The 15,201-nt window shown below is 40.8% G+C and overlaps 1 protein-coding gene across 3 annotated transcripts in view; it reads right to left on the bottom strand.

The window, feature by feature from the left end:
- Positions 1-36: 36 nt before the first annotated feature.
- LOC132406332 (glutaryl-CoA dehydrogenase, mitochondrial-like) overlaps positions 37-15,201 on the bottom strand; it is a 36,507-nt gene continuing 21,342 nt past the window's right edge. For 2 of the 3 annotated variants that reach the window (XM_059991859.1, XM_059991860.1), the window contains exons 9-11: positions 14,448-14,573; positions 14,190-14,350; positions 8,326-11,218 (exon numbers count right to left, since the gene is read on the bottom strand). In XM_059991859.1, coding sequence (XP_059847842.1) covers positions 11,145-11,218; positions 14,190-14,350; positions 14,448-14,573 — 361 coding nt within the window. In that variant the 3' untranslated portion in view covers positions 8,326-11,144. Of the gene's footprint in view, positions 6,426-8,325; positions 11,219-14,189; positions 14,351-14,447; positions 14,574-15,201 lie in introns of those variants that run through there. The other variant, XM_059991862.1, reaches the window with a different exon arrangement.

Genomic DNA, 15,201 nt, shown 5'->3' with positions numbered 1-15,201 from the left:
TCACAGATGGGTTTGGAGGCCAAGTCGTTGAGTACATTCTAAGAAGAGGCTGATAGGTTCTAGATTAATAAGGGTGTCGAAAGATTATGGGAAGAAGGCAGGAGAGGGTTTGAGAGAGATATGATCAGTCATGATTAGATGAGTAAGGAATCGCTTTAGCCAGAGGGTGGTGAATCTGTGTAATTCAATGTCACAGATGGGTTTGGAGGCCAAGTCGTTGAGTACATTCTAAGAAGAGGCTGATAGGTTCTAGATTAATAAGGGTGTCGAAAGATTATGGGAAGAAGGCAGGAGAGGGTTTGAGAGAGATATGATCAGTCATGATTAAATGTAGGAGGAGACCCAATGGGTTGAATGGCCTAATTCTGCCCCTGTATATGGACTATGCATTAATGATTTAATACTGCAAAGGGCAAATGAGTGGACATTTACACTCAGTTAACCTCTGACATGGCCTTTATTCTGAGAGATAAAGAGAATTAGAAACACAGAAACAGAAAACCTACAGCACAAAACAGGCTCTTTGGCCCACAAAGTTGTGCTGAACATGTCCCTACCTTAGAAATTACTAGGCTTACCCATACATAGCCCTCTATTTTTCTAAGCTCCATGTACCTATCCAAGTCTTTTAAAAGACCCTATTGTATCTGCCTCCACCACTGTTGGTGGTAGCCCATTCCACGCACTCTGAGTAAAAAAACCTACCCGTCATCTTCTCTGTACCTACTCCCCAGCACCTTAAATCTGTGTCCTCTTCTGGCAACCATTTAAGCCCTGGAAAAAAGCCTCTGACTATCCACATGATCAATGTCTCTCATCATCTTATACACCTCTATCAGGTCACCTCTCATCCTCCGTCGCTCCAAGGAGAAAAGGCCGAGTTCGCTCAACCTATTCTCATAAGGCATGCTCCCCAATCCAGGCAACATCCTTGTAAATCTCCCCTACACCCTTTCTATGGCTTCCACTTCCTTCCTGTAGCGAGGCAACCAAATCTGAGCACAGTACTCCAAGTGGGTTCTGACCAGGGTCCTACATAGCTGCAACACTACTTCTCAGCTCCTAAATTCAATTCCACGATTGATGAAGGCCAATACACCATTTGCTTTCTCAACCACAGAGTCAGTCTGCGCAGCTGCTTTGAACATTCTATGGATTCGGACCCCAAGATCCCTCTGATTCTCCACAGTGCCAAGAGTCTTACCATTAATACTGTATTCTGCCATCATATTTGACTCACCAAAATGAACCACTTCACACTTATCTGGGTTGAACTCCATCTGCCACTTCTCAGCCCAGTTTTACATCCTATCAATGTCCCGCTGTAACCTCTGACAGCGCTCCACACTATCCACAACACCTCCAACCTCTGTGCCATCAGCAAACTTACTAACCCATCCCTCCACTTGCTCATCCAGGTCATTTATAAAAATCACGAAGAGTAAGAGTCCAAGAACAGATCCCTGAGGCACTTCACTGGTGACCAACCTCCATGCAGAATATGACCTGTCTACAACCACTCTTTGTCTTCTGTGGGCAAGCCAGTTCTGGATCCACAAAGCAATGTCCCCGTGGATCCCATGCCTCCTTACTTTCTCAATAAGCCTTGCATGGGGTACCTTATCAAATGCCTTGCTGAAATCCATATACACTACATCTACTGTTCTTCCTTCATCAATGTGTTTAGTCGCATCTTCAAAAAATTCAATCAGGCTCGTAAGGCACAACCTGCTCTTGACAAAACCATGCTGACTATTCCTAATCATATTATACCTCTCCAAATGTTCATAAATCCTGCCTCTCAGGATCTTCTCCATCAACTTACTAAACAATGAGGTAAGACTCACTGGTCTATAACTTCCTGGGATATCTTTACTCCCTTTCTTGAATAAAGGAACAATATTTACAACCCTCCAGTCCTCCGGAACCTCTCCCGTCCCCATTGATGATGCAAAGCTCATCGCCAGAGGGTCAGCAATCTCCTCCCTCACCTCCCACAGTAGCCTGGGGTACATCCCATCTTATCCAACTTGATGCTTTCCAAAAGCTCCAGCACATCTTCTTTCTTAATATCTACATGCTCAAGCTTATCAGTCCGCTGCAAGTCATCACTACAATCACCAAGATCCTTTTCCATAGTGAATACTGAAGCAAAGTATTCATTAAGTACCTCTGCTATTTCCTCTGGTTCCATACTCACTTTCCCACTGTCACACTTGATAGGTCCTATTCTTACACATCTTATCCTCCTCTTCACATCTTTGTACACCATGGTTCCTGTACCCTACCATTACTTCCCTGTCTCATTGGAACATACCTATGCAGAACTCCTCACAAATATTCCCTGAATGTTTGCCACATTTCTTCTGTATTCTTCCCTGAGAACAGCTGTTTCCAATTTCCTGCTTGATAGCCTCGTAATTCCCCTTACTCCAATTAAACACTTTTCTAACTTGTCTGTTCCTATCTCTCTCTAATGCTACTGTAAAGGAGACAGAATTGTGATCACGGTCCCCAAAATGCTCTTCCACTGAGAGATCAGACACCTGATCAGGTTCATTTCCCAATACCAGATCAAGTACAGCCTCTCCTCTTGTAGGCTTATCTACACATTGTGTCAAGAAATCTTCCTGAACACACCTAACAAACTCCACCCCATCTAGGGAGATGCCAATCGATATTTAGGAAATTAAAATCTCCCATCACAACAACTCTGTTATTATTAAACCTTTCCAGGATCTGTTTGTCAGCTTGGACAATGACTCCCATCCACTCCATAATGTACTGGTTAGGCACAGGAGTACATTCAGCCAGAGACTCATTTCACTGAGCTGTAACACGGAGCGTCATAGGAAGTCATTCCTACCTGTGGCCATCAAACTTTACAACTCCTCCCTCGGAGTGTCAGACACCCTGAGCAAATAGGCTGGTCCTGGACTTATTTCCACTTGGCATGATTAACTTATTATTATTTAATTATTTATGGTTTTATATTGCTGTATTTCTTCACTATCCTTGGTTGGTGCCGCTGTCATGAAACCCAATTTCCCCTCTGGATTAATAAAGTGTGTCTGTCTGTCTGTCCCTTGATATCCCTGTTACTATTGGGCAGCCTATAAAAAACACCAAGTTATTGACCCCTTCCTGTTCCTAATCCTTAGACAATCTCTCCATGGCATCCACCCTTTCTACAGCCGTGACACTATTTCTGATCAACAGTGCCACGCTCCCACCTCTTTTGCCTCCCTCCCTGTCCTTTCTGAAAGATCTCAAATGCGGCACTTTCAGTAACTATTCCTGTCCCTGAGCCATCCAAGTCACAATGGCCACCACATTGTATGTCCAAGTACTGATCCACGCTCTAAGCTCATCCTCTTTGTTCACAACACTCCTTGCATTAAAATACTCATCTCAAACCCTCGGTCTGAGCATATCCCTTCTCTAATCACCTGCCTATCCTCTCTCACACACTATCTCCTAGCTTTCTCTCTTTGTGAGCCAGCCACCTCTTCCCCAGTCTCTTCAGTTTGGTTCCCACCCAAAATTTTCTAGTTTAAACTCTCCCCAATAGCCTTAGCAAACCTCCCCACCATGATATTGGTCCCCCTGGGATTCAAGTGCAACCCGTCCTTTTTGTACAAGTCACACCTGCCCCAAAAGAGGTCCCAATTATCCAGAAAACTGAATCCCTGTCCCCTGCTCCAATCCTTCAGCCACACATTTAACCTCCACCTCATTCTATTCCTATTCTCACTGTCATATGGCACAGGCAGTAATCCTGAGATTACTACCTTTGCGGTCCTGCATATCAACTTCCTTCCTAATTCCCTGTAGTCTTTTTCCAGGACCTCTTACCTTTTCCTACCTATGCCATTGGTACCAATATGTACCACAACCTCTGGCTGTTTTCCCTCCCACTGTAGGATGTCTCAGATGTGATCAGAAATATCCTGGACCCTGGCACCTGGAAGGCAAACTACCATTCGAGTTTCTTTCCTGCGACCACAGAATCGCCTGTCTGACCCCCTAACGATAGAGTCCCCTATCACTACTGCCTTCCTCTACCTTTCCCTACCCTTCTGAGCCGAAGGGCCGGACTCTGTGCCAGAGGCACGGCCACTTTTGCTTCCCCAGGTAGGCTGTCCTCCCCAACAGTACTCAAACAGGAGTACTTATTGTCAAGGGGTACTTTGCAGTACCTGACTCTTGCCCTTCCCTTTTCTGACTGTGACCCACTTGTCTGTCTCCCGTGGCTGACAGGTGACACACCTGTCTATAACTCCTATCACCTCTTCGCTCTCCCTGACCAGGCGAAGGTCATTGAGCTGCATCTCCAGTTCCCTAACTCGTCCCCTTCGCTCGACACACCGGGTGCAGATATGGCCGTCCGGGAGGCTGGGAGACTCCAGAACCTACCACATCTGACACTGAGCACAGAAAACTAGCCTCACACACAAACTTCCTCCTTTCCGCAGTTAATACAGGTAAATCTACCTCACTTCGTCCTGTTACCGCCTAAGCCCGTTGAGCCAAAGCCCTATCATTCTGCAGCCTTTCACTCCGCTGCCTGCTGTCTATGGCAGTCTTCTTTTTAAACCTTTCACGCTGTACTGGCTGACGTCACGCGCCTGCGCAGTCTTGCCTCTCTTTTACCCCGTGTAGTAAAAACTGCCTTTGCTCTTGAAATCAGTCGTTCACTCGCAGCCTTCTTGCTCCGAATCTGTAATGAAGACTCTAACTTGGATCACTGAAGAGAAAGGAACATGGATATTCTAAATAACAGAACATAGGAACAGGCCATTTGGCACACAATGTTGCACTGAACCAGATAAAAGGCAAATCAAAAACATCCAGACACTAATCCCTTCATCTTCCTTACATGCATCTGCCTATCCAAATGTCTCTTAAAAGCCTCTAATGCATTTGCCTCTACCACCATACCAGGCATCCACTGCTCTGAATAAAAAGCTTACCCCTCAAATCCCCCTTGAACCCAACCCCTTTCACCTTTAATGCATGTACTCTGGTTTTAGACATCAAATAACTGATTTTTCCTACATTCCCAACTTGAGAGTTCGGTGGGTTTCAATCAGCTGTTCTGAGGTTTAGCTGTCAAGGGAGCCGATCTAAATTGCTCCTATTAGTAATATAAATGAAGAATCCCAGTGGTGACTAGACCAGGCATTGATGGGTCTCTATCTAGGTGACATATTTGATAAAAGAAACATCAGTCAAAACTTCTAAAATAATATCCTTTTTCCAACTAAAATGGAAGAACATATTGTCAAAAAGTACACCAAACTTTTCTTCCTGTATTTCAGTTTGTATCTGGGCATTATCTAGAAGTTTAGCTGTGCATTTTTCCTCAAGATGGCATTTGTAGGCTGTGACAGATGTATTGTCACATTGTAAAGACTTTACTAGTAAACCTGCTGCTAGCATCATCCAGTGGCAAAGGTTCGATATTACAGTACTTAATACTGATTTTTAAACAGATTAAGAAGAAATTCCAGTCCAGAAACAGGTCATTCTTCCAATGGATTAATGCCTGTATTGGGCTCCAAACAACCTCTTCCAACACTATGTCCAATCTTGGTAACATAACATTTTCTGCAGAGATGCATCATCCTGGCTAGGTCTTGCCTTAATGAATTCAAATTGCCCACATGCACATCAATGGCTGTTCCTGCAGGTTCAATCAAGTCAAGTCAAATCACATTTATTGTCATTTCAACCATAACTGCCGGTACAGTACTTAGTAAAAATGAGACAACGTTTTTCAGGACCATGGTGTTACATGACAGTACAAAAACTAGACTGAACTACATAAAAAAAAAAACCAGAGCAATCTACACTAGACTACAGACCTACACAGGACTGCATAAAGTGCACAAAAACATGCAGGCATTACAATAAATAATAAACAGGATAATAGGGCAAGGTGTCAGTCCAGGCTTCGGGTATTGAGGAGTCTGATAGCTTGGGGGAAGAAACTGAAAAAGTCTCTATTTTCTGACTCTATTTACCCCGTCAGATTTAAAGGAACATTTTCTAATCACTGTGCAAATACAACTCCATTATCCAAACATGCTTATCTAAAAACTTGCACCTGATTTATAATTATATATAATCTTTATTTATAAAAACATGCATGGTGCCTGATAATACTGTCCCCATTTCTTCAAGATGTAAACTATAGCACAAATCAGACCAATATTTAGTGTAAAACCGTTAAAAGTTTGGGAAAATTAAAATAGAACTTATCTGCAAAGAGTTAGTATTTTTCCATTTATCTTATGCACTGCTTGATTAAGAGTAGAATGTTTGCCAGTAGTCCAGCACTTTACAGCATAATGTTGTATGTAGCTGGCACGATTCTCCCTTGTATCCCATGGAGTTCAGATCTCTTGTCAGCTATCTCCAATCTAGAATTAGTGAAATATTACCATATAGGAGTAACAAATCATAAGTAGATTCTGCAGATCCTAGAAAATCCATGTTAACACATAGAAAATGCTAGAAGAACTCAAGGTCAGACAGCAAATATGGAAAGGAATAAACTAGTCAACATTTCGCCTGAGTCCTAATTCCTGTGCCCAATGCACAGAACTCCTCCAGCATTTTGTATGTGTTACACAGAGTAGGAGAAGGGCATTTGGTTCATCAAGCTCACCCTGACCATACTATCCAAGAGTCCAACAGGCGGCATTCCTTTCTTTTTCAATCTTTTTATTGAGTTTCATATATAAAAAAAAACATAGCATAATATTGAATAGGTTGTAAATACATTAGGCTTGAAATTGAATTAGTAATAAGATATCAATATCTTATTAAAATATCAGCAAAAAAAACATCATAAATAATCAGTCAAACCTATATTGATTATACATGAAAAAGGATAATCACTAAAAGAGAGAAAAGAAAAAAAATATATAAAAAATGCAAGAAAAATATATATTAGAAAAAAAATAAACCTAGACTAACATGGGCAATAATAATAGTTTATATGTACATGGTAGTGTCAAGAACTCCGGAACTCCATACCAGAACAAGGATAAAAAGAGAAAAGGTCCGGAAGAGGTCAAATTAACTCGTATGAAAATCTCGAATAAATGGTCCCCAAGTTTCTTCAAATTTAATTGATGGATCAAAAATAGTACTTATAATTTTTTCTAAGCTCAAACAAGAAATAGTTTGAGAGAACCATTGAAACGTGGTAGGAGGGTTCACCATTATGCCCACAGTGGGTAAATTTGGAATGTAATGATGCACAAGGATATTCTTTATTCTCTGTTCTTGGTTCTTCTCTTCCCGTTGATTTAGTCAAATTCAATAAACAGATATCTAACCCTATTGTCAAACACACATTATGAATTTGGTTTCAATTTCGTAAGCTTTTTACCCTGAGAAATTTTGTTCTTGATAGCCCTATCTTATTTAACTTTTTTTTTTAAAACCGTCTTTAATAGATCAAGCCTTTAGCGTATGGAAAAGGAAAGGTATAATATGTTTTCGTGATCTTTTTTTTGAAGGTAGTTTGATGTCTTTTGAACAACTTTCTAACAAATTTAAGTTACCTAAATCTTATTTTTTTTTAGATATTTACAAATCAGAAACTTTTTATATAAAGTTTTACCATCCTTTCCCAATTCAACTCCGATAGATTTTTTAGATATGATTTTTACCTTGAATCCTTGTCAGAAGGGATTAGTGGCTCTTATTTATAATATGATTATGAAGATACAACCAGAAATGTCAGGCAGAATTAAACAAGACTGGGAAAAAGAGCTTCAATATACTATATCAACAGAAAAATAGGAAAAAATTCTACAAATGGTTAATTCTTCTTCTATATGTGCTAAACATGCTTTAATACAATTTAATACATAGAGCTCACATGTCTAAAGATAAGCTTGCTCGATTCTATTCCCATATTAACCCTCAATGTGACAGATGTCACTCAGAAGTTGCTTCATTGACCCACATGTTTTGGTCATGTCCCACCTTATATAACTATTGGAAGGACATATTTGCTATCAGTTTGGAATATTGATTTACAACCCCATTTTATTACTGCAATTTTTGGTATACCAAATGAGGATGGCAGTCGACTTTCCCCTTCAATTAGACGAATGATTGCCTTTGCAACCCTAATGGCTAGAAGGCAGCATTCCTGAATGTAAAGGAAAAGTTCCAACCCAAGATTATGAACTGAAGGCAATGAAGTGTAATGTATCAGTTTTAGGGCAGAAATGGTAGGGAATAGGGGCTGGGTGAGAAAGAGTTCAAGGAGGGCACAGTAAGGGAAAAGCATACAAGAAACACTTTTCTATAAAAGAGGATCTTTATTCTGTAGATTAACAAAATAATCATGCTGAATTTAATTGTGTACAGGATTTACAAAAGAACATTTTCTTCCAATTCACATTTTATCCTTATTTTAGGCTTGCATGTTATAGCTTATAACAATAGTGGCTTTACAAGCAGCATTTTGAAAACAATTTTTTTTAAAGTAACAGTAGCTGAATCACCAAAACACGGCAAAGCAGCCAGATACAACTTTTACATAGCTAGTACCTGTTATCCGAGAAAGAGTGGCTGTTGAAGGAGAGCTGTTTTCTTCCCAAAATGTAAAGATTCAAGAACAAAAGAGACAGTGGAGCCTCTATCGGTCTGGAGACTGCACAGAAGTCTTAGGACAGAGGACTTTGTATCATATTGACAAGGATAATTTAATTGCTTGGCGAATAACTATGGAGAAGGAGCGTTTTCTTTTAATTGTATAAAATATTCAATGAGCTTCAATGTTCAAATCTCGTGTACACTGAAATACAGTGAAACAAATTGTTTGGATCAGCAATCAATACAGTCCAAGGATGTGCTGGGATCGCACTGCAAGTGTTGCCATGCTTCCAACACCAACATAGCTTGCCCACAACTTACTATCCTAAACCAGCATGTCTTTGGAATGTGGGAGGAAACAGGGGCATCCAGAGGAAATCCATGTGTTCAGCAGAAAACAAATTACTTCCAGTCAATGACAGAAATGAAACCCAATCACAGATGCTATAAAGCGTTACGCTAACTGCTGTACTACCATTACTTTGGTCAGCTAGAGGTTACAATAACCAAACACCCACTGTTCATGTTAGTAATCTCCATATCAAGCCATCATAAATCTACATGGGCAATTATGGTTTGTCTGACATAAAATGTACATGTGTTGAGATACCCCATAAGAAATATCTATAGAGACAGAGCTCAGTGTTGTTCCTACATTGAAGTTTTACCAGCCAAAATGCTAAAACTTCTTACCCAGTGGAGCTTTGGGAGTACTTTCACCACATTATCTGCAGTGCAAGAAAGTAGCTAACTACTACATTCAGAGACAGTTAGGGAGAAAGATTAATTAGTGGTCTTGCCAACCACATCTACATCTAGGAAAAAATAAACCTGCCTTTCCACATCCAACATGGCTCAATAAGAGCTCCCTTCAATGTGATTCTAGACCAGAATGATTTACACTTTCCGGAATCATTCTCTTCCCTTATCACTTATTTTAAAAACTTTATTTACAGATACTATGCAGAATAGGCCCTTCTAGCCCAATAAGCTGTGCTGCCCAGCAACCTACCTGTTTTACACTAATCTAATCATGGGACAATGTACATGACCAATTAACCTACTAATCAGTAGGTCTTAAGACTGTGGGAGGAAACCAATAGAAACCCAAATGATCATGGGAAGAATGTATATATTCCTCGCAGAAAGTACTGGAATTAACTTCAACACCCCAAGCTGCAAGTGTTACACAAACCGCTATGCTACTGGGTGCCCACCATTATTATATGGGAATTTATAACTAAGAGATTTGGGATGGGAAAGGGATAAAGAAGAGGAGCAATTTATGCAATTTCCTCTTGCCCTATCCACTGCATTACAAACCAATGATTTAGAATACATTGGCTACAGTTTCCTGTAATTAGGTCCAGCAGTCTGTGGCAATCTAGGTTTGTTACCATGGGACAACAGTTTGTTCCTTTGATTGTAATTACTCTTAGTTTTTATGTGCAATTGAAAATCCGTTAACAGTTAAATGACACCTCCCCCATGTTATAAAGATGTAGGAGGAAGCAATGTAATTTATAACTTGTGTGCAAGGGCAACCAGGTGTACATGTTGAAAAAAAAGTGAAGGCACAAATTAAGAGGCATATAATGAGTAGCTTTAAGCAGTTGGCTGGTGTAGTGTGGAGAGAGTGAAAATTCATATTCTCTGGTGATTTCGATTGTGATCAAACTCATGAAATCCTGTACAAAAATTGAGATCTGATAGTTTAAAAGAGTTAGAACTGAAGAAAATTTCAAGGCGTTACAAAAGCATTTTTAACGATCTGAAAACAAGAATGTGGATGCATCTTTAAAAAAAATCCTATTAAGTTCTTTCTTATCTACCATCCAAAATTAATTTCTTCTGAACTATTGGCTCAAAAGCAGTAGAATTTAAATGCCTAGAATAACACATGCAAAATACTGGAGGGACTCAACAGGGTGGCAGCATCTATGGAGGGCAATAAGCAGTGACATTTTGGGTCCAGACCTATCTTCAGGCCTGAAACATTTATTGTGGGTTGCTGTGGATTTCCAGCATCTGCAGAATCTTGTGTTTATGAATTCAAATTCCTACTGCCTTGAATGTTTGTTTTGAAAGAGAGGAAGTTACAGAGAAGAGGGAAACATGATTGGAGCATTCCAGGAAAGCTCCAATTAAAGGACCAACACAGCTGTCAGATGGTTGTCTTTATGAGGCTTCTATACAGTAAATATTTAATTTAAATCCAATGCCAAGCAGGGAGTTGATGAGACTTTTGTTTCAAAGTTACAACAGGTTAGGAAGTAAAACAAGCACAATGTAAATATCTTCAATAGTAAAATAAACTAAATAAATACCAGAGGAGAGCAGCAATGGATTACCAAGCTCTTTCAAACACGCAATGGCTTCATGGTTCTACGGCAAAATAGTGTTTAAAGAACTGACAGAAGTCAGTACATGGAATAACCCATCTTACCCAGAGATATGACTCTATACACAAACAACTGTCAAGGCGTTGTTTTCTAATTAGTCTCCTTGCTGAATAATTGTGATCATTTCTGTATAGTGAAGGATTGCAGACCCGTGATCGCTTTTCCAAGAATCAGAGCATGGATATCATGAGTACCTGAGGAATGAAGCAGTGAAGGAGAAATTGTTAAAACACAAGAGATTCTGCAGATGCAGGAATGCTTGAGCAGCACATAGATGGAGATTAGACTGGTATGCGTGACCTAAAGTAGTGCAAGGCAGCCTGTTATGGACAGTCAAGTCAACCAAGAGGCACCTTATGTTTATAAGATTGAGAGGCATATAGTCGACAGTTTCTTTCTTTCGGGATTCAAGTGTCTAACATTAGAGGGCAGAATTTAAGGTGAGAAATGACAAGTTTAAAGGAGATTTACAGGTTAAGGATTTTTTTCTTGCACAGAGAATTGTGGCACCTGGAATGTACCACCTAGGGTATGGCGGCAGCAAATACAATGTAAGTATTTAAGAAGCTTTTAGGCAGGGACATGAATATGCAGAGAATGGAGAAAATATAGACTTGCGTAGGCAGAAGGAACTCTAGGTATTTAATTAGTGTCCCACATCATGATGGGCTGAATAGCCTGTTCCTATGCTTTATGGTCTACATTCTATTGGAGGTGACTTACCAATGTCATAACTATTCATAAATCTCAAAGAGAAGCACAGCAGTTCACAGAGGCTTTGAGAAAAGCAGCTCTATCATCCACAAGTTTAACATGAGATACTCCAGAAATGTGGTGTCAATTGGATTGGCAACAACAGTACAGAACGAAGTTGAGACCACACACTTCAGTGAAATGTTCAATAGGTCTTTACAGTAAACTTTTGCTACTTATAGATTTGCTCTATGATTGAATCCAATACAAACTGAGTCAGATGCTTTGAGAAAGGATCACTTTGCACAATGGAGGCTGTTCTTAAGTCTGACAATTCTCTGAATGATGTTACAAGTGTGGAATTAGCCTAATCCAGCACAGAGTGCAACAGGACATGCAGGAAACAGTGATGGCAAATTGACAATACAGAAAAGAAAGGTTAACCGAGATGACTGTTTCCAAGGATTGTAGCAGGAAAGATGAATTGTCCGTGTATCAAGAGAAGTGCATTGCATGTGACTGCAAGAAATTGCAGAGTGTTGTGGACACAAGTCAGCACATCACAGGAACCCCTATGGACTCTACTATACTTCTGAACCTCAGTAAAGCAGCCAGCATAAACAAAGACCTCACCCACCCTGGACATACTCTCTTCTCTCTCACTGGGCAAAAGATACAAAGAAACATAGAAAACATACAGCACAATACAGGCCCTTCAGCCCACAAAGCTATGCCTAACATGTCCTTACCTTAGAAATTACCTAGGGTTACCCATAGCCCTCTTTTCCTGAGCTCCATGTACCTGTCCAGGAGTCTTTTAAATGATCTTACCGTATCCGCCTTTACCACCATCGCCGGCAGCCCATTTCACGCACTCACGACTCTGTAAAAAAACTTCTGTACCTACTTCCAAGCACCTTAAAACTGCCCTCTCGTGCTAGCCATTCCAGCCCTGGGAAAAAGCCTCTGACTACCTGCACGATCAATGCCTCTCATCATCTTCTACACCTCTAACAGGTCACCTCTCATCCTCAGTTGCTCCAAGGAGAAAAGGCCGAGTTCACTCAACCTATTCTCATTAGGCATGCTCCCCAATCCAGGCAACATCCTTGTAAATCTCCCCTGCACCCTTTCTATGGCTTCTACATCCTTCCTGTAGGGAGGCAACTAGAACTGAGCACAGTACTCCAAGTGGGGTCTGACCAGGGTCCTATATAGCTGCAACATTACCTCTCAGCTCCTAAACTCAATCCCACAATTGATGAAAGCCAATGCACCATATGCTTTCTTAACCACAGAGTCAACCTGTGCAGCTTTGAGTGTTCTATGGACTCAGTCCCCAAGATTCCTCTGATCCTCCACAATGCCAAGAGTCTTGCCATTAATGTTATATTCTGCCATATTTGACCTACTAAAATGAACCAGCTCACACTTATCTGGGTTGAACTCCATCTGCCACTTCTCAGCCCAGTTCTGCATCCTGTCAATATCCCCCTGTAACCTCTGACAGCCCTCCACGCTATACACAACACCCCCAACCTTTGTCTTCAGCAAGTTTACTAACCCATTCCTCCACTTCTTCATCCAGATCATTTATAAAAATCGCAAAGAGCAAAGGTCCCAGAACAGATCCCTGAGGCACAACACTGGTGACCGAACTCCATGCAAAATATGACCCGTCTACAACCACACATTGCCTTCTGTGGGCAAGCCAGTTTTGGATCCACAAAGCGTCAGACTGAAGGACAGCTTCTATCCCACTGTTATTAGACTCTTTGCTTCATAATGTGTTTCATTATGATCTTACACTTCATCGTTTACTTGTACTGCATTTTTTAGTATCTTTTACACTTTATCTTACATTGCTTTTGTTTTACCTTATTCTAACTCAATACACTGTGTGATTTGATTTATATGAATAGTATGCAAGACAATCTTTTCACTACATGCCAGTACATGAGACAATAATAAACCAATTCGAGGAGCAATGGATTGAACACCAGCCACTGGTGTTGTGGTTCATCAGTTTTCATTCTTTTACTCTGACAATGCAACAGTAAAAACACAATTGAGTGGTCTGATGGGACAGGAGACAGCAAGAGTTATACGCAAGCAAACTAGGAGTCCACCATTCCACCCTTCAAGGCTATTAGACAAACTGGATCAATACCATTTCCCTGTTTATTTCTCTTTATTACACATCTACACTAGGTAAATTTACAATACACAGTTCATCTCCCAGCCATGTCTCTGAGACGTAGGAGGAGACTGGTATACAAGTGTGGGTCTCATGTACTCACAGAAGAACAAACAAACTTCATTCAAGATTGGGATCAGTGTAATAAATCGCTGCTTCCGATTAACCCTGGATTTGTACCCCAGAATCAAATCTTCTATATCAATGCAGCAGCATTAGGAGAAAATGGGGAGTTTTTAATGTGCAAAACATGCCTGGACTTTGAGGTCCCTCACCTTCATATGTGTTCACAGCCTCCAGATTCATGACATGCCGAATCACATGGTACTCGTCAGAAATTCCATTCCCGCCCAGCATATCACGAGCTTGCCGGGCAATATCCAGAGCCTTCCCACAGGAATTCCGTTTTAACATTGAGATCATTTCAGGCGTGGCTCTAAGGAGAATGAAAGGAAACAACAGGTCAACAAGTGACTGGAGGCACTTTGCTCTTGCCCAATCTGGTTGTGTTTGCAGTTGTAATCTGTACACACTTATCTTCATCCTTTAAACGCCCCAGCTGTACACATGCATGGAGCCCCAGTGTGATCTCAGTCAACATGTCTGCCAGTTTCTTCTGGACAAGCTGGTTACGAGCAAGAGGAACACCAAACTGAATCCTGTAATGGTACAAAAAAAAATCCTGAAAAAAAAACATCACAATAAGTAATACCTCATGTTCTCTTTCAGGCAGGCACTAATCATAAGATATAGGAGCACAATTAGACCACTTGGTTCATCGAGTCATTACCACTAACAACTACTAAGAAGATGCTGCTGGTTATTATTATAGGTGGTGATCATCATTATCTAGACAGACTGCCAGATTTACACAGATGTTAACCAGAATTCAAGGGCCAGAGTTACAGGGAGTAGCTGAACTTTTACTTGGAGCACAAGAAACTCTGGGGTGACCTTAGAGATGTGCATAAAATCATGAGGGGCACAGACAGGATGCATTTGCACAAACAGGATTGCAAAATCAAGAACTAAAGTCTAAGGATTTAAGAAGGACCTGAGATTCCTAAATGATGGTGAGGAAAGAGATGTAGAGGCAGGTGTAGCACTTTTCCTGCTCAGTATTAGATCCTGGGTGCAACTGCCTTAAGAAAAGACAAGACTCCAGCTGTCCAGAGCAGCTTCCAATCTCCTTTTCCAGCACTTGCTGCACCTTGCAAATGCAAGGTGGAATGACATACCAATTCAGGTCATTGCAGTGTTTAATATCACATTCCTCTCTCCCCCCAT

The sequence above is a fragment of the Hypanus sabinus genome, chromosome 16 (assembly GCF_030144855.1).
Source record: "Hypanus sabinus isolate sHypSab1 chromosome 16, sHypSab1.hap1, whole genome shotgun sequence".
Classification (NCBI taxonomy): Eukaryota; Metazoa; Chordata; class Chondrichthyes; order Myliobatiformes; family Dasyatidae; genus Hypanus; species Hypanus sabinus.
The sequence above is the reverse complement of the archived record's forward strand: the minus strand, read 5'-3'. Positions and strand labels throughout refer to the sequence as shown.